This window comes from Melozone crissalis, unplaced genomic scaffold, assembly GCF_028551555.1.
Source record: "Melozone crissalis strain CALT ecotype California unplaced genomic scaffold, PUWL_Pcris_2 ptg000029l_1, whole genome shotgun sequence".
Lineage (NCBI taxonomy): Eukaryota > Metazoa > Chordata > Aves > Passeriformes > Passerellidae > Melozone > Melozone crissalis.
In genome coordinates, this window is record NW_026535807.1 from 7,356,084 (window position 1) to 7,375,772 (window position 19,689).

General features: G+C 42.3%; 1 protein-coding gene across 1 annotated transcript in view; it reads right to left on the reverse strand.

The window, feature by feature from the left end:
• Positions 1 to 328: 328 nt before the first annotated feature.
• The window catches only part of PTPRG (protein tyrosine phosphatase receptor type G), a 388,012-nt gene continuing 368,651 nt past the window's right edge, over positions 329 to 19,689 (reverse strand). Inside the window, exons 16-29 of the mRNA XM_054280849.1 lie at positions 17,653 to 17,749; positions 15,984 to 16,066; positions 15,622 to 15,756; positions 14,844 to 14,978; positions 14,269 to 14,441; positions 12,992 to 13,127; positions 12,500 to 12,646; positions 10,566 to 10,659; positions 9,216 to 9,292; positions 8,672 to 8,800; positions 6,314 to 6,460; positions 5,441 to 5,583; positions 2,328 to 2,463; positions 329 to 1,603 (exon numbers count right to left, since the gene is read on the reverse strand). Of these exons, the coding sequence (XP_054136824.1) occupies positions 1,457 to 1,603; positions 2,328 to 2,463; positions 5,441 to 5,583; positions 6,314 to 6,460; positions 8,672 to 8,800; positions 9,216 to 9,292; positions 10,566 to 10,659; positions 12,500 to 12,646; positions 12,992 to 13,127; positions 14,269 to 14,441; positions 14,844 to 14,978; positions 15,622 to 15,756; positions 15,984 to 16,066; positions 17,653 to 17,749 (1,779 nt within the window). The 3' untranslated portion in view covers positions 329 to 1,456. The remainder of the gene's footprint in view (positions 1,604 to 2,327; positions 2,464 to 5,440; positions 5,584 to 6,313; positions 6,461 to 8,671; positions 8,801 to 9,215; positions 9,293 to 10,565; positions 10,660 to 12,499; positions 12,647 to 12,991; positions 13,128 to 14,268; positions 14,442 to 14,843; positions 14,979 to 15,621; positions 15,757 to 15,983; positions 16,067 to 17,652; positions 17,750 to 19,689) is intronic.

Genomic DNA, 19,689 nt, shown 5'->3' on the forward strand with positions numbered 1-19,689 from the left:
CCAAGGGTCAGCATGGCTGAAATCACATATTTCCTTTTCCAGGCAGATTCAATAACCCCTCCCTACTCAGCCAAGCCACGAAGGGCACAACTAATTTTACTTTTCTGGAGAATTAAGCATGTTCTTACTTCTTTTCTTAAACAGGGACTGACCTTGTTGAACTGCAACCAAATACAAAGGAAGAGGGAGCCAGTGAGGATGTAAACTTAAATGCTCAAAACAATAATTACTGACATAATCTGGGGAAAACCATTCCATTGACATGGGAGGGAAAACACAATAAACTAAGGTTTTGGTAAAGAATTAGTCTGGCAAAAAAAAAGAGGGAGAATGTAACTTTATAGGTAGTTTTTTTTATTAGTTTGCTTCACCAGTAAATATGGATCAGTACTTTATGTTTTAGCACTAAAGTATGAAAATTACACACCTGTAAAAATGGCATCTAACAGTTATGAAATTAAGAAACGCCTGTCATCATGTAACATACCATTAGGTGTGAGGTCATATTCAAGAAATAGTAAGGAAATTAGATGTGTTTAAAATATTGAATAGCTTAGTAATGTAAAATATTGCTACCTTTAATATATCTGAAAACTGGTCTGATTTTGGGTTGTCGTAGATTTCTCACTGTATTGGCTCCGATGAAAATAAAACCAAAATACTTTCCCATCACAGGGCTGGTTAAAAACCAAAATCAACATTTTCCTGAATACATGGGGAAACTTTGAAATTGTAAATTCAAAACTTATCACTGTATCCCACATATGAATTGCATCTAATTTATAATTATCTTGTATGTAATTCATATATTCCATGTGAAGCAAGTCTCAGGCCTGTAAGCGTACAACACAGCAATTTGAAACAATACAGAAATAATTGTTTCAGCTCCACAAGGCTGTTGGACCTTCACTGTAGCTAATAATCACCTGCCACATTTTGTCAAGAAAGGATGAACACTGCTCATCCACTCCACTGGAATGCAGAACACCGTTACCAAAACTTTGACATGATCACTAAAGAATAAATATGGTATGAAGGGGTACAGTATCTGTTGTAGAAAGAATCCATCTGGCCTAGCATTCAAGATTTAAGATTCCAGGGTCACTGTAGTTAGCAAAACTTCACTGCATTTAAACAAAACAGAAAAAGCATATGTTTGTTGTCATGGAATGTCACATCAGGGCTTGTCTTGTATTAGGATATTATAGGCAGTAACACTGATCATATAGTGCAAACTAGATAAAATTGCGTTTCACTGTGTGAAATAAACAGAGGTGCAAATGCTCAGTAGGATACCATTAAGACATAAAATGGCAAAAAATAAATATCAAAACTTTTATCAGTGTAAAAAAGTAATTGGGTTATTGTATAACCTAGAGTCTGGCAAAAAAGGCCTCAAAAAAGTTCACTCAGTCTTCAGAAGTTCTACAAATTAAGTGCCTTTTCAGGTTTCCAATTAGACAAGAGACTCCATGCTTTCTGCAGGATCAGATTCGTCACTGGCCATCACAGCACCATTTTTGTCCAGTGTCATGGGACCATTTCCATTTTCCTTAGTGCTGACCAAGCTTAGCATTGCCTTATAAAGAAACTGGTACTGTTCCTGGAAAAGAAAGAACAACTTATTTCAATCCTTTGAGTGTACATAAATGAGTGGCACTTTAATTTGCCATTTCCAGGGAAGGTCATGGGCATTCATTACCAGAAGCAAACACATGGTAAAGAAATAGACTTAGAGCAATTACCTCTGTTCGTCCATTTTAACTTTGTCAACCCAAACTCCAGTTTTGAGTGGATTATATAATTTCTGATATACTGTTAAACACTTCAGGAGGGTGGAACAAAACCTGAGGCCACAGCTCAGCCCCAGGCCACTCCCTGTGTGGCAGAACCTTGTACCACACACACTGAGGGAAGGGGCTGCTCTTGCTGGACACTCAGGGAAGAGCCTCATGTCCCTGCAGCTTCACCTGCCCTGAGCATCCCTTCAGACCACAATGTGCCAGCTCTAAAGAGCACAGCTCAGCTCACAGGGCTGGCAGGCAGATGGTGACAACTGAAAGGTCCTTCTCTGCTAGGACTTGACTGTATGATGCTTCCCTCCAAAGTATGAGAAAAAAGTTTAAGTGCAAATCAGAGACTTACAGTGTGGCTTTGAGGTTAAAAAAGCATGACAACTACACAAAAAAAGTTCAAATGCAAATTCTGCTTGGTAGCAGATGCTGTGGGACTTGATAACATACACAATGCATGTTTTAGTTCATGCTTTTGGTCTCAGATGAAAACCTTGTAAACCATCTATTTATAGTCCATTCAAAAAGACTTACAATGTCTGTAAATACTCCAGGCCGCATAAGATTTATCATCTTTGCCACCTGGAACACATCGACAGCATTTTCATTCTCCAGCTGCTGAGACAGAGTGGTAAGGGCACAGAGAGTTCCTGCTGACACAGCTCCATACCTGGAAAACCACACCAAAAGGAAGGGTTACTCAGAAACACACCAGGGCACTGACACAGAGCCATGAAAGTGTTGATATAGACTTATTTCATTACTGCAGTTCCTCTTCGTATTTACTAAATGCTTGTTTTATAGTGGCTAATTTTTTGTCATTTTAATTCATAGAAGAAATTTGATGGTACACCAGTAATCTCAGGTATCTGCTCTATTAAACACAGAACTGTATCAGCAGCAGAACATGAGCCATTCCAAAATACCCAGCCTGGAGATGGTAACACTGAAATCAGTTCTCCCACACCACATGGGCTGAGAGCATCTGCATTACAGTGGAGTGCATTTTAAATTCATTAGTGGGAGCTCAAGCAAAACATGAGTGATTAGAAAGAAATGAGACTTTGCCTCTTCCTCCACATCTGACAATTGCAGAAAACTAACACAGCTCTGTGGTGCTCACAAGTAACTGGGGCACATCTCGAAGTCCTGCCTAGGTCTGATTCATTGGTAAAGACAACATCCCTGAGCCAGGCACCCAGGAGACATTGCGGATTGTGAAGAGTTGAGCTGTGTTGTCATGTAATAAAACCCCAAGCAGCAGTTACTCATCAGGAGCCCACATCAGTCCTTGAGATACCCTTGAGATACTGGTCAGGTGGAAATCTCACTGCTGCAAGCCTGGGGAGTGCTCAGGCTGCAGGTGCAGGTGTGAGGCACAGCATGAAGGACCCTACACAATGGGGGAGCCTCCACTCTCCTCTGCTCTCCTGGTACTCAGGACACTGAAATTCTGTCCTGGCTGTGCTATGGGTCTGCTCTGTGACTTTGACAAAGTCTGGGTTTAAATGTTCCCATTGGTAAATGGGGTCACCAGTGCTGACCTGCTCTCTAAGCCACTTTATATGGAAACTGAAATAATCAGCAAATGCTGCAATACCATCTTGTACTGCAAAATTCCCACTAGGATTTGTACAGCATTCCCATGGAAATCAAGACATCTGCTGACTTAATTTTATATGATTTTTGCAAACTCAAGCTCAGTTTACCTAGAAATGGGAAACAGAACTCAAATCACAGTGGATGTGCCCTACTGGATGTAAGGTCTAGAGGAGAAGCAGCAGCACCTGCTAATGGCTGTGACTCATCCACAGGGACAGTGGACAAAGTGCCCAGTGCATGGACTTGACAGGACACAACTAAATCCTTCTGAGGGTGTAATAGCATAATTTTCACTTGGGCTGGTAATTTCCAGATCCCAACAATCTGAAGACTTTTCTTGCAGAAAATTATGCAGCAGATCTTTACATAGTTGCCTATACTTGGGCAGTTACATTTAAAAATCTTGACAACTGTCTCAAGATGGAATTTCTGAACTTTTAAAAATGTTAGCAAGTTCATCCCACCATGTACTTCCTAAATACCACATAAATTTAGTTATCTGCAAATTCATATATTTGGAATTAATCTGCAGTTGTAATTATTAGTAGATTATGTGATATAGCTGTTGCATGTAGCAAAGGGAAATTTTCATTTTCAACTACATTTCCTTAGACTCCAATTAAAAGCAGAATCCACATTATGTATTAGGCGTACAGATAAAATCATTGAATATGACAAATAAACCAAAAAAGCAATGTACAGAAAGAATGACTCAGCATTGCTTGGAATGCAATTTTGATTTTCTTTTTTCATCTAGCAATGAAATGCCCGAATCAATAATGTTTCTAATTTTGTAAAACATAATCTTAAATACTGCAAGAGCAGCAAAACTTCACTTCAGACTACCCAAAGCATGAATATTAAAACCAGCCTGGAATTAATCAGTGCTGGTGAAAAGCAGCAGAGCTTAAAGTCTGCATAAGCAAGGCAGGAGGAGGTGGTGGAGAAAAACTACTTGCTGCAGCCCAGGGCACCATTTTCAGGAGTCATTTGGGAAAAACCTGCTGCAGCAGCAACACCTGGATGTGCAGGAAAAGCTCTGGCAGCACCAGTGGGTATCAATGTCCTCCTGGGACACAGCACAGTGCCTGCTCTGACCACTGACACGCCAGAATGTGGCAGTGAGGCTGCTCAAAGATTCCCAAGGCCTTCCCACTGATTCTGTTCTGTGGCAAAGGCTGCAGTGCAGGGGGCTGCAGGTGGAGCAGGAGTTTGTGCTCGCTCTTAAGACAGCATGAGCACTGTCAGAAGTTGGGCTTCCTTGGGATTTTAAGCACAAATAACTCCAGGAAGTGCTCTTTCCCTCCACGGAAATCAGGTCAGACCCAGGCTCCAGCCTCACTGCAATGGTATTCTGCAGCTCCATAATGTGTGCAAGTAATAATATGCAATGCAGTATTTAGCACTCTTTATAGCTGGGTGTTCAAGCATAGCTGGTGAGACAATGCTCACCATGTGCTACAAAAGAGACAAGTGCTGGGGCATGCTGGCCTGGAGTCAGTGGGCCCCGTCCCTCCCACTTGGCACTCTATGGGCTCCTTGGAATATTTTTTGGGAAGCAAAAAGAGGATGAATAAATCTGCTTTTAGAAGACCTGGGCCCTTTGTCACAAGATATTTCTGCTGCTCATCACAAGACACAGCTGAGCCAAGCTTGTTCTGCCTTACATGGCACATGAAAACTGAGCTGGTAGACAGGAGCCTGAGCTGTTTTGAAACTTGTTTCCATCAGCCCACATTAGGCTGCTTAGGGCCTTATCTAAATCAAAGCACTGCTGGGTTCTGAAACAGGCTGTAGGATTTGCTTGGGATATTTCCAGGAGCAGAAGAACATAAGATTATAACCAACACAAAAAATACACTAAGCAAAATGTATTTGGCCTCAGATGCCCACTGAAAACTCATCCTTGGAAGTTGATATATTCTTAATCTGTTCCCTGGACTACTAAACCCCACGTACTCCATGCAGAAATAGACATCAGTCCTAACAAGTGTCTTTCAGCTGAGTGAAAATCTGCACATAAATGAGAGAAAATGATGACTTACTCATCATGAACTATAGTGGGGCCATCCCTTGTTAAGGCCTCTTCCTTGATTACATTGATAAGTTCAAAGGTACTGCTTATGGGGGCGTCGGGGTTTGGCCATTTGGGACACTGAAAGTGGCGAACTTCCAGCACGTAGTCATCCTGCAACGACAAACCAGCCTGGCATTAGCTCCCCTTCAGCCATCCATCCCAGGGACACAGAGCAAAGAGCCTCACTGCAAACTGGAGGGAAACTTTCTCCTTCCAAACAGTTTACTTAGACAGAGGACACACAGCTCCAGCATCTCTGTAACAGTGAGCACCCTAAAATAATGCAAGTTTGACAAAATGGTTAATCAATAAAAGATTTTGTATTTGAATTCAGGTCTCATATCATACCTCTTTCAGAGTCCTTATGGCTCAAAAGTCAAACTAGAGCAAGCAAGTCAAATTTAAATGGGCTTGCAAATGAATGTCTTGCAGCAAAGTCCAGCTGCAATCCAGGTAACAAAACAGAAGCAGGTTTATAGTTTAAAAGAATCATGCTTACATTTTTATGATTAGTTAAGACCCTGAAAAAATTAAACTATAAATGCTGAATTTTGTAAGCAGAAATAAGACAATACACCTTGGTAAAATCACATGTCTTCACTTTCAAGCAAGACACACAGTTAATACTACTAATACTAGCCTTACTAGCTACAGGAATCTACCTGGCAGTAGAAGATGTGAGAGGGAGAAGGAGTCAATGAAAATACCTTTCCCCTGAGAACAACATGCATCCACAGTAAATCCTTTTCAAAAATTTTCTGAATCTTCTTCTTCTGTATTTAAATGGCATCAATATAATTTTGGTGAAAAGCTAAGACCCACATTCGAAGATTTACTTTACCTGGGTAGCTTCAAGGATAAAGTCATGGATAATAATTTGCTCTTCATTAGAGAGGCACAGTCTGTCTTTGCTGATAAGGGTCACAGTAAAGGCCTCACAGTTCATGGATTCCTCACGACTTGGCCAGTACACAAACTCATCTTCTGCCTGGAGAAATGAAAGAACACACTACTGCAGCCTTTCAGATACCTTGGTGTAACTGCAAAATCCAGTGGATCAAAAAATTGCTTTGATAAATAGAGATGATCAGGAACTGACCTTTAAAAACCACTTCTGTCTAAAACAAATTTACTATTAGAGTAGGCAGTAAACCTGCCAGATCCTCCCTTTGTGTGTTCAAACAGTTAACATCTGCTTTTTAATTGGTTTCACAGGGAAATGGTTATCTTAGCTCACTCATACTTAACCTTTGTATTGTATCCCTGGCTTTATGACCTCCTGCCTACAGTTTGGTTTGAAAGTCAGATATTTGTTTAGAAAAACTCATTGACCTTTAAAAATTAATGACTTGTTATTTTTAATTTGTGTTTATTGTGGTCTAATCCAAAACTCTAGGTCTGTGGATCAGGCCTAGGTAGGAGATTGATGGATACTTATGTAGGACTTGACTTTTTAGGAGTGAGCAGAGGAGTGAAGTGGAAGAGAAAAACCCAAAAATTCTTAGCCTTAAAAATAAAACTGGCTAAATTTAACACAAGTTCTCCAGCAAAACACCTCGACTGAAGGGACACTAAAACCTCAGTGGGACTGGGAAGGCTGGAAGAAGTTCATGCTGAAGTAGTCTGACTGGGAGGATGTAAGTCAAAGCTGTTCCTTAAAACAGCTGTCAAAGCCCTTCTTTGAATTCCTAATGTGCTGCAGAGAAGGGAAATTATGGTCTGTCACCACCTACATGCAAAGTCTGTTTCTTCTCCTGGCTTCAAAGGTCTATGTCCTTGCAGCATGAGCACAGAATTGCCCTGGCCACATGCACAGAGCATACCCATGTTCTGGACATCCCATCTCTCACTCATGAGCAAACATGAACTATGAACTGATGTCATCCTGCCATGACCTTGTACATCTCTCTTAAACCAAATGTATTTCCGTGGGTCTGATACACAAGATACTGTTGAGATTGTGCTGTCAGTGTTCATTCTGAATATGTGACTTAAGGTTTTACATCTTTACAATTCTGCCCTAAATAGGGCAGAAGTACTGGGAAGCAGAGTAATATGGCTGAGTGCCAGGCAAGGGACTTGTTCTGCCACTGACAGGTCCTCATACAGGTACCTTCCATTATTGTCTTGTCCTTTGTTGCTGCCTGAATCCTATGCCACCCCTTCTTGCCAGCCACACATCCCCCACTGACCACTGAGCCAAGGCCAGGTGCCACTGCCTTCCTGGCCACCTCCACCTGGGAATAGTGAGGGTGGAAGCATTGTGCCTGAGCCCAGCATTCCGCCACTTTGATTACTGTGGCTCTGCAGAGCCATTTCATGTCATGTGAAGACAAGCTCAGCCTTCATTTCCACCTGACATACTTTCATTTCATAAGCACTTTCTGATCTGATAGAATGTCTCTGAGTGCTCTTTGCAGTGCTGCACTCCCTTTCATCCCCACACACAAGCAGCATATTGACTGCTGCCTCTTTAGTAGCCCCTCATGACTGCTATTTTCCTGCTGTAATGAAGGCGGTTTCTCTTCCACTCTCAGCTACAATTGTCTGTTCACCTCAGTGATGCGTGCATGAAGAAACGAACCGATTAGTTCCTAATCCTTTTCAACACGCCCTCTTGAGACGTGCTAGTAAATCTGGAAGTAGTGATTAGCACTTCACCTGTGTCCCCTTGTTCTACCTCTCTGTCTGACTCATTATTTCCACTTAAATTAACATACTTGTTTGCTTTTTACTTTCATTAAAAATGGCATGTGGAGCCTTGCACTCCTTGTCTTGCACGGCCTGAGCCTTAAGCTCACAGCAATTATCCTCCTGTCCCTACCTTGCATTTCTGCTCCTCTCAAAGTCCTTACCCATAACCCCAGCCTCTCCAAACCCTCACAGTGCTTGCATCCTGCCAGGCAGCCCTCAGGAGCCTTGCAGATGCTGACAGGAGTGCTGTGCTATCTCTGAGCACTGGGGCCCCTGCAGCCCTGGATGTCTATGGGTGAGTGCAAAGGCAACAGCAAAAGAACAGTCTCTACGTCATTGAACTTATCTTTTTGTAACCAGCTTAAGGCAAAGTTTGAGTAGGTGGCTCAAAAACTGGCTTTGCTTTCAGCCACAAAACAGCCCCAGCAGGCAACTGAGTGACTCTGTGCTGTCACAGCTGGGCTGTGACAGTGGCACCATGCAGGAAGAGACACAGAAAACTCACCAGGCTCTGGTTGTCTGGCAGCATGACAATGATCTGTGCATTGTGGTCCCAGATCATTCGCCAGAAATCTTTAGTTGTATGTGGCAGTGGATGTTGGGTTATGATGAACTCGTTACTCCTGTAGTAGCCCTTTGGCAGCAAAACAAACACACAGTTACTTACTGCCTCCCATACTTTTAAAGCATTGATTTAATTTCTGGGGACCCTATTTCATTTCACACCACAATATTTTCACAGACTATATTTTCTTAACTCCATTTCAATTCTACAGAGTCCCTACTGCTTTAATTTACATTAAATCTCAGTATCTATTTGATTGTATCTCACAGAAATACAGATTCCATCTAAATGCATCGTGTAATTAATTTTTTTAGGCAAGAATCTTTAATAAAACACGGTTAATAGCTTTATATTATGGGGAAGGTGTTAAAATCTCATCTGTTAATACACAGCCATTACATACAGAATTAAGACAATTATAGGCATCTGGTATTTAGCACCTTAGAATTGATTTTACTTTGTAATTAGGTGTTGGCTTCCTCACCATGATATAAGAGGCATTAATGTAATCTGTTCCCTTCATTCCAGGCAGTGGTGCCAAGCCCACTCTAGCACGCTCAGCTATAACATTAAGGAAAAAAAAAAAAAAAAACAAACAACAAACACAGAGAAAAAAAGATCAAAGTCTGATCATGGCACAATGCAGAAAGTAAGAATTTCTCAGCCGTTAACAAAGCAAACAGTGTGCAGCTCCCATCTCCCACAGGAGCAGGCCAGCACTTTAACTGCATTAAAGCACTGCCTGCTAACACAGGATATAAAAGAGAATGTTGCACAATATTCCCACAAGGACAAAGTAGTTTCAGGAATCAAATTTTACTATAGCAAAGATTTTCACAGCAGGCTGAATTACCAAATAACAGTATATGCAGTGATAACAGGGGATTTTGGGTAATTCTTGTGTGTAGCGTTCCATTTGTCTCCAGTAGCACACAAACCCAGCTGATTTGTTTTCCCTACCACTCTGCAGCACTGCCATCTTTCACAGGGTGAGAGAACCGCCAGAGACAAACATCTTCCCTAATGGGGAACCTTCCAGAAGTGGGTGCTCCTCTGCAGATCCACGCTTCCCTGTGTTTGAGGGCTGGGTTCAACATCACCCTCAAACCCTCTGACAGCCCCCAAAAGCCAGACTGAAATCAGTGCAGCTGCATGACACAAAGGGCCAAATCACACAGCCTATTTCCAGTGTGTTCCCATCTGTTTTTAAGATGCATTCTGATGACTTCTCTTTTTATTAACAAACTTCATGATGGACTGTATCTGTGCCACCATTACTCTGTGCTAGCTTGGCTATCATCTGTCCTTTGTGCCCTGTACTCTGGGTTATGTGATGGGGATGACATTGTGCCCATGCTTGGTCTGGTGCAAGTTCATATTGTTTGACAGCCACACACAGATTCCATTTTAATGACTGTGAAACTGTGTCCTCAGGCACTAAATACCCTTAAATCTGGGGTGGCTCACACAGAGAAACCGAGTGCAGTAGCTGAATTACAAACAACTGGTGCCAATCACTCTGGGAGATCTCACCAGAGCTGAGCTGGTATCAAAGTAATCTCCCAGTATTCCATAGATTTATCCCCTACCTAATTATTCAAATTCTTAAGCACTTCAAATTAACATTTCACTTGGACAGTATATCTGGCTGACACTGCAACTATTTCCTTTTGTTCAGTTTCATCAGGGTAATACTGAAAGACAAGACAGCTTGGGCTGAACAAAAGCTTACATTTCCCCTTCCTAGTGGCTATGTCTTTTCATGCATAACACCGGGAGAATTCAGTACAAAAAGTTATGCTAGGGAGTAATCAAACCAAAGATATGATCTTACATGGCACAACTGATGAGTTCCTGTTCTTCTCTTTGTTGCAGTCTTTCTGAGCACTGAAGCATTCTACGTATTTTGCATTACACTGTGTAACCAGCTGAAAGAGAATAAAGTAGTAAGTCAGAGCGCTCTAAATGAAGAGAGGAGGTTTCTTTGCCAACTCCTGCAAAGATGCATTAGTAGAAGAATAAACTGCATTGTTAAAACTTGTTTAAAGTACTCAAGTTTCCAATGGAAATCATCCTTCTCATACAACATGTTTAATAGATAAAAAGATTTCTGCAGCTATCAGCTTTGCAACATCCTGCATATGAAATACATCAACATGTATTTTCACAGAACACTACATTTCATTATCTTTGAGAATATATTTCACAGAATTTCAGATATGTTTAGTCAGAAGCAGGTCATGAGGAATAAAAGCTACCAAAATAGAGCAACAAAACTTTAATATTGTATTTTATTTTTTTTTCCAAAATAATAGCTGGATCATTCCTGCAGAATGTCTTTTTTTTGCCAGGCCTTTGGGGAACCCACCACACTGACATCTGAGATCTGAGGCCATGGGCTACATTCTCTGGTCTGCCATGTTCATTCTGGGCTGCCTAGAGGCACAAAGAAAGGCAGATTTGTATTTGAATACTCCCCCAGTACACGAGGAAACTCTGCCAGAGCAAAGAGAGCAAAGGTGGCTTTCACATCTCCTGCACTCACACCTTGTTGCTCAGTGTCATTTCACTCTAAGATGGTTGAATGTAAATTGCTCTACTGGGCCATGAGCACAAGTTATTTTCTGCCAGCTCTGTAGCAGCAACAGAAACAAGAGAGAGATCTCTAAGATCTCATAATTGTTGCTGGTCACATCCCAGTTTGAAATGCACTCTAAACAAGCTAGCACTCAACTCATCTGTGCACTGGCATAAGCCCCATTAGAAGTTATGGGGATTCTAAATAACTGTGCAATGTTGTCAGAGAAAGTAATTTCTGAAAATGGCACTTAGGGTTTTTAAACTTTGGCACGAGTCATCAGAAAACATATAATTTATACATATAATTTAGAATTGTTTGTAAAAGTGCAACACTTTTTAAAATAACAAATCTGTGCCTCCTCCTGCATTTTCTGTGGGCATGTGTGCTCTTGTACTTGTTCCTTTAATTTACTAATTAAGCATCTGGAATGTCTTGAGTGATGGAGAAATACTGAGATTCCTACAAGTGAATTCAGATTCATTTTTTGAATAGCTTCGCACCTGGTGTAATTTAACAGCTTCAGTTCCTTGGGTAGTTATTGGGTAGTTATTAACTGAGTGAGTTTAGCTGTGAAAACATGTGTCTCCTTATGATACAAACTCTCACAAAATATTTTACAATTTATTCAAATAAAGTGCAGTCAGGAAATCTCAGGTTTCAAATAAGAGATGTGGGGAAAAAATTTACTTTGGCTAGGAAGGAAGCAGCTATCACATAGCAGGAAACACAGCAAGCATCATGATTAGCAATGAGAAAGGTATATTGTGTTTCCTGGTCTTAAAACGTTTATAATTCTTTATCTACACTGATGAAATAGTAGGTTGTGCAAAGAATCTCATCTCTTGTCTCTCCCCATATTTGTATGCATGAGAGCCACAGTTTGGGGAAAGACTTCCAGCCAAGCTAGCCACAGACTTGGGCCCATCCAGGCTCCCTTGGGGACAGGGAGACCAGCAGCACAGTCCCAACCAGTGTCCCTGTCCCTCTTCTCACCTCTGACTAAACAGCATGAGCACTGATTTCCAGCAGTGCAGCTAGGACTGTATAGGACTGAACCTCTCAAGATGTGCTGTGCTGATCAAGTTTTCTGGTTTGTTCCTTAGCCATGACAATGGACAGTGAAGACAGGCCATATGAAAGAGGGTAGGAGCATTAGGTGCCTCTGGATGGCAGTGATCTAGACTCACCTTGAACTGCTTTTCTAGCCGTGTCTTCCCCCCTATGCCAGGAATGAGGATGGTGTTGACATAACTGTGCAGCTGGTTTGCAGACACTTCAGTCTCCTTCCCAAGGATGGCTTCCAACAAGGCATCATGAATAAAAATGTACTGCTCCTAGAAAAACATCAGAACGTCAGGTGGACATTTGGAATAACCTAAATGGATGCCTTTGTCTGAGGAGCAGTGCACACTAAAGGAAAGGGTGTGCTAACCAAGCCACTCATGCAAATACTGCCAAATTCAGAATAAATATTTATAAATGTAGCAAATACAACTCTGAATAAGCCAAAACCAAAATCTGAAGTTACTGGTCTAAAAAGAGAGAGATATTCCAGTGCAGAAAAATATCAGTAATATAATCCATTTTTACAGGGAAGTAATTGGAAAAAATCTATCATCTTTTTGATTACAATGTAAAAATGAACAAGGCTTTAAATTCAACCCCAGTGCATTTTTTACCTCTGTCTGGACGAGGTAGTTGCGCTGCGTCCTGATATGTTTCAGGAAACCCAGGACATTAACTGTGCTTTTGTCTTTTATCTGCTGCAGCATACTGTCTATCACAATGTAGGTACCAGTCCTGCCAACACCAGCACTACAGAGAACATAAGAGAAACCCATGAAATACAGACAGATGAAAGCAAATGCAGAAGTAGAACTAGAACAGAATGAAGCAAATATTCACATATTCCTGTTCATGGGTTTCCATTTTCCTCCTAGCTTCAACCATTAGTTTCCCAGCAAAATATTTTGGGTTTCTGGAAATACTACCAGGTATATAATTCCTCCCTTCTGTGGGTATTTTTGTGCTTCAAGAGGAGGCTGAACACAAGCCATCACACCTGTGCCAGCAGCATGAGGATAAGGCTGCTCTGGTCCTGGACTTCACACTCTGGCTGTTCACACTTGGCTCCTGTTTCCACTGCTGCAGTTACAGGTGATGGCTGGATGAAGCCATACAGAAGTCCACCCTTTGCCAAGCTGCTGCTATGCTGCATTACCAAGGTCACTCCAGGCTGTGAGATAGCTCTGGCTGCCTGAAGCCTTGAGGTAAACTTAAGCTGCACAGTGGAGCTGGAAATGAAAGTGATACCATCACTTTGGGAAGGTATAAAGAGGGGCTAATCCTGTGGAGCCAGAACTCCTTACAGTAAATGAGGCCAGTCCTGGGCCCAAGAGAGATGGGAGCTCTTCAGAAATTCTCTATTTCTGCTGAGGAAGGAGCTGTAACCCCCATCATCTTCTTCTCTTTGATACAGTGCTGTGTAGCCCCCTCACAAAGTGATGAAGACCACATCCCTAAACCAGTATATTGACTGATCTATTGCTGTGACTGCAAGTGCCTGGTGAGGGTGAGTGTGGTTCATTGGCAATTGCATTCCCAGGTGTCCATGTATCCACACTGTCGATTCCCAGCAGAGGTGATCCTGCCCTGTCCATCCACTGAACTGGCAGGCTACAGACAAGCTTTGACCAAGGAGCTTTCCAATTCCAGCGCAATGTAGTTCAGCAGTTCAGTATCATGGCTATAGCAAAACCCTCTATCAGCTGGGAAGCTTTTGCTTTGGAGCTGTTTTAAGAGGTAGGCAAAGCAGAGCTCATGTCTACCTGCACTCCATGGGCTGACACACTGATGCTATGTTAGTAACCTGCAGTGTTTGTGTTAGGTGGCACAGAAGGGCACACACTGTGCTCTGCCTGTGCTTGCCTCGGGTGCTTTGTCACAGCCTCCATACCTGCAGTGCACCACCACTGGTCCCATGTCCGGGGCTCTGGCTGCCGAGGATCTCCTGACGAAGGTGAGCACGGGCAGCGCGTACTCGGGCACGCCCATGTCAGGCCACTGGGTGTAGTGGTACTGAATGACAGTCCTCTCGTTCTGCCGCCCTTTGGGGTTCCCCTTCTGACCCTGGGTACCAAGGGGGGCAGAGACAAGAGAGAGAGGAGGGAAAAGAAACATAAAAATATCGTCAGTCCCTTCTGGCTTGCTCAGCTGCGAAAGTGCTGGACTGACAGAAGAAACCTGCAGCTCTGCCTGCTGATGGGTGGAGACAGAGTTTGAGGAAAAATACATGTGGGAAGAGGTAATAACAGCAATTACAAGGACACCAAAGCTGCAGTGCACTTGAGAAAAAGAAATACAGGCTAAACCTTAGCAACAGGTTCCCTCTAATCCTGTATTTACTTACTTATTTCCCACCCACCTACCTCTCCAGGCTGCCTACGCCAACGCTGAGTTTTGCTCTGCTGTGCCTTGCATCCTACCCAAGCCAGAAGAGGCCTGGATGGGGGCAGTGAGGGCTTGGCTCACCTTTTTCATCTTGGTGTTCCTGACGGTGAAGCGGCGCACGGTGTAGCAGGCGTGGACGTTTGTGCTCTTGAGCGTGACGATGATGTTGCCGTACTCCTCGCTGTTCTCCGTGGGCCAGTACTGATCACACTTCCTCTGAACACAGACACAGGTGGGTGAGTTGGGTAAGGGCCTGAGCTGCTGCTTTGTATTTGTGACTAGAGCTTTTTGAAAAAAATTCTGGCTCGGGATGTTGTGGCATTCACATTTTCTGAAAAATCCCTTCGCCCAGGATTTTTCTCCTGGGAAGCTGAGAAGGCTCAGAGAAAAAGGAAAACAATTTTGTCTCATTTGCTTCTCTGCTGTTTTGCTCACATGTGGAATGTGTTTGGAGATTGTTTACCACGGGTGATTGTTTCGTTGGATTCTGGTGTGAATTGTTTTCACTCATCGGCCAAATGGGGCCAAGCTGTGTCAGGACTCTAGAGAGTCACAAGTTTTCATTATTGTCTTTTTAGCATCTTTCTGTATTTTTTAGTATAGTTTAGTCTTGGGTCCATTCTTTAATATATTACAGTATCATAAAATAATAAATTAGCCTTCTGAGAACATGGAGTCAGATTCATCATTCCTTCTTTCATCGGGCACCCCGCAAATACAATAGGATGTGTCCCTGTGTTGTGTTACTTACGTATTATGGATGAGTACATATCACCCCAAGCCATTTAAAACAAATTCTGCCCAGGTGATCTGGGGAAGTGTTAAGGAGCAACTGCTAACAAATGAGAAAATGTCTTACTCTTCCTTTTTCAACAAGGTTCGTGATCATGACAATGATTCCTGTATTTTGTTCCCATATCATCCTCCAGAAATCTTCAAAGGTAGACTTTAAAGGTCCCTGGGTAGCAATGTAGGCTTTTGCTTTGTTGTAACCCTTCAAAGAAAACCATAATGCCAAGTGAGATGAAAGCTGTATCATGGCAGAAAAATTAATATTTTAGAGGTAACAAGAAAGGTGCTTTTCTAATTCAGAATAGTGAGGAATTTATAGCAAAATTATCAGGTGAAGTTGGAAAATATAATCACATCACAAGTGACAATACTTCCTTCCTGTGGAAGGATTCAAAGGTGGAGCAGATAAAAACCATTAAAACAACTTACATCGACATAATTAGCATTAATGTAGTCACTGTGCTTAGAATCTTTCCCTGGTAAAGGCCTTAGCTTCACCCTGCTGTGATCATCTGCAGGATAAAAAACAGAGCAGAGAAACATTAGGGAAACATGCTACAGAACTGCATTTCCTGGGTATCAGGGCTGCCCTTACTAATACACAGAAGAGACTGGCCTTGGACTGGAGTCAAGAGGGAGATGGGAGTATCTGTTCTTGGTCATCTGCTCATGTGCAGGTTTTCAGCCTTCACATCCCTTAAAGTACGTGGCTCATGCTGGGACAGCTTCTCTTTAAAGGGCACTGGAGCCTCAGGAGCACAGTTTCTAGAATCATCAACATCACTCAGGGTAGTGAGATTCAAAGAGCCAGGGCACCCCACGGGGCTCTGCTTGGCTCAGCTCATTATCCTCCCCTCAGAGCTGGGCTCAGCTCTGCTGGCTCTGGGAGCTCAGTCAATGTCCTCACTCCTTCACCACCATCAGCACACCATGAGGACAGACTTGAGGCTGTGATCTTTAGCTCCTCTTTTTGTTTCACTCAAATGCTTGACTCCACCTTAAAGCAGGAAAAAATCATAGTCCTGCTTCTAGGCAGAAGCACTGGGCTGTGTGGTGCTTCCAACTCATGCAGAGATGAGACATGTGAGCCAGCTTCAAGCATAAAGACTGGTTTCATTTGCCTTCCTTGAGGACCAATGGAGAGAGAGGATCTTCCAGTGATAATCTGGAGGACTGAAATGCCTGCCTCTTTCAATGTCACATCTCTGTACCTAGAGAGATGAGACTTCTATGTCTAAAATCAGAGCTGGGATAAGCTCAAAGAACGCCTTTGCCCAAGGTCACACAGCAAGTCTTTCACAGGTCTGGGAATTGGTCCTCAGCCACTACCTTGATTACTACTGAAAATCTATTAGGGATGTGTATTTCCTTCCTATGCCATCAAAAGCATTCAAGATTTACTGCAATGTTTATGAACATTGTGAACTTTTTACCAGTGGCTCTCCATGTCTGTCCCTTAACCACAATGGCAGTTGCATCTGCCATCCATTCCACATAAGAGAACAACAGGGAAAAAGTTACTGCACTTCCATCCCAGAATTTGCATTCCAGAGCAGAGTCCAGATTTGCAGTTCTCAGAGGGATACAGGCAAAGCCTGCTCTGTGCTACAAAGATCACTATTTGTCCAAATCCTACACAGAGCTAAAGCAGTTTGAAATACAGCAGATACACTCTGTAAGATTTAGCACCTTTGGGACTGTAGGGTAATCCCAGGAATCATCAGTAAAACTCTTTGCTCCTCCATGCACTTCCCCTAGGCCAGTTTTCAGGCATTAGCAGGCAGGAGAGCTCTGATCATCCATTTATCCCAGTTATTCCTCTGCAAAATTTTACACCAAACTTCTACAACTATGCTTCGACATTCAAGCTGTGAAACATTTCAAAACAAAAGCTGGAGTGAAATCCTGGCCCCAGAGAAGTCAAAACATTCACTGCCTTTAACAGGGAAAGAATCTCCCAGCCACACTTTCACATATTTATTACACCCTGTGTAATAATGTACCCTGGGCCACCTGCCTGTCCCAGTCACACACACACACTGCAGGAGGAGAGTGCCCTTTTGGGTTATTCATTGTGCTTAGGCCAGTGCTTACTTACAGGCCAGGATGTTGATGTATCTGTTCTTGTGCTTGTTGTCGGGGTGGTTGGAATGCTCTGCAGTGATGTTCATGTCAGCCGTACAGCGCTGCACTTCCTAGGCACAAAGATTATTCACATGGGAAATTTGTCAGTCCAGAAAACCCTGAGCTTTCTCTCCTTTTGCAACAGCTCATGGAAACCATGTCCAAAGTATCAGAATTTTAATTGCTGGGTTAAACACAGAGTCTTTCAGTACTGTCCTGTATGTTGTGGTCTCACACTGAGCCACGTCAGCTGTCCCTGGTCACACTCACAGGCTTGGGGACAGATGAGGACCCTGAGAGCACCTGAGCACCCAGCTGTCCCCTCTGACCACCAGCCCATCACCTTCTGCATCTCCTGCCATGCCCCACTCTGTCCCTCCTTGGGGAGCTGAGATAAGGTCCCTCAGATGCAGAGCAGTGTAACATACTAAGAACAAAAACCATTTCAAGACTTTTGATGGCTGGACAACTTATCTGCTTATAACCTCTCAAAATGGGGTTTCTGACATTTAAGTTTGGCACTGACCTTTTGGTAGTTCTCTGCAGAGAGATGCCTTTTGTAAAGCATAAATAAAAGAGATCTCAGAAGATAACAATGAGGGCTTTAAATACCACTGCCTGGATGCTGATTAACAGCCCTGATCCAGTGAAGAGAAGGTTGCACCCATGTACATTTACAAAGCAGAGAGACCAGGGTGCTCATGAAGCCAGAAATGCAGATGTTTGTCTAGCTGGGGCTGTAGGTTAAATACCCAATTCCCTTGGAATTTTTAAGTTCTTAACCCACTGCTTCCTCTGTTCAACAACAGAATACAGAGCTGTTGAAATGGGGCAATGGAAGGTCTTTTCTTTTACTCCAAAGTGAAGCAGCCACTCCCCTAGAGAGCTACACCTTTCAGAGACTGCCCTACAAACTGAATCACTCAGGAGTCTTTTCAGTTCCAAGACACACCTTTTTAGTATCTGTTTAACCATAATCCTCCTGAAAGGGATTTATCACTAGCATAAATATTATCACTACCATAAATATTCTTCATTTAAAGACATAGTTTAAAAAAATATTAAAATTTGAAGTTTACGAAGTTATGGAAGAAATTATATTTATTCAAATCTTTTGTGACTCTCAGAAATTGCACCAAACAGAACCAATTTCCCCCCAGGATATGTGAGGAAGTGCCAAATTACTTTGTACTTCAGACTTTAAAAATAACAGTATAGAACCTAAGAGGCAAAGTCATTAGGAGCTCACAGCTGCTACAAAGATCACGAGCTAAGTGACAGAGAAAAATTATCACAAGAAATGCTATACAAACAGCAGATGTAGGAGTTCAGCATTATGCAGACATTTCACCAAGGACTTGCATAGCAATTTTGATATCTTCCCCAACATTTACATTTTAAAAGTGCAAAGTATACTAAAACCTTGTACGTTTTATAGCTTTTATATCCACGTGACACTCTCAAATAACAATTGCTTCTCTCTCTCTTCCCAGCCCTCCACAGGGAGAAACATACTGTGCTCAAGGAGATGAGCTGAGCAAAGACAAAGATGAATCAAGCAAAACTCTCAGCTGGCCCTAATGGAATTTTCATAGTTCCACTTCTATCAAATAAAAAACCCCATATTAAAGTGTGCTCTTCCCCTAATTCTGCCTGTCAGCTCCAGTAAGCAAGGGATTTCAGATAACACAATAGGCAGGATCAGTTCAGCCTAAGTCATGGCTAGAAGAGCAGCAATATTTACATGTTAGGTTGATTTAATGTAATTTTGTTTTATCTGTATTTTTATTTAGAAATCATACAACATCACTGCTGTACTGTTACTGGTCACTCCTAAAAAATACCCTGCCCGCTTCTGAAAAGCCTCACATCAAACCCTACATCATCCCTGCATCACTATATAATTCTTTTTAGAAGTTATTGGCGTTGAAAAATTTATGCCAAATGCTGTAGAATTTAATACAGATTAATCCAATAAGATTCTGTGGAGAATACTCTGAGAAGTTATAGA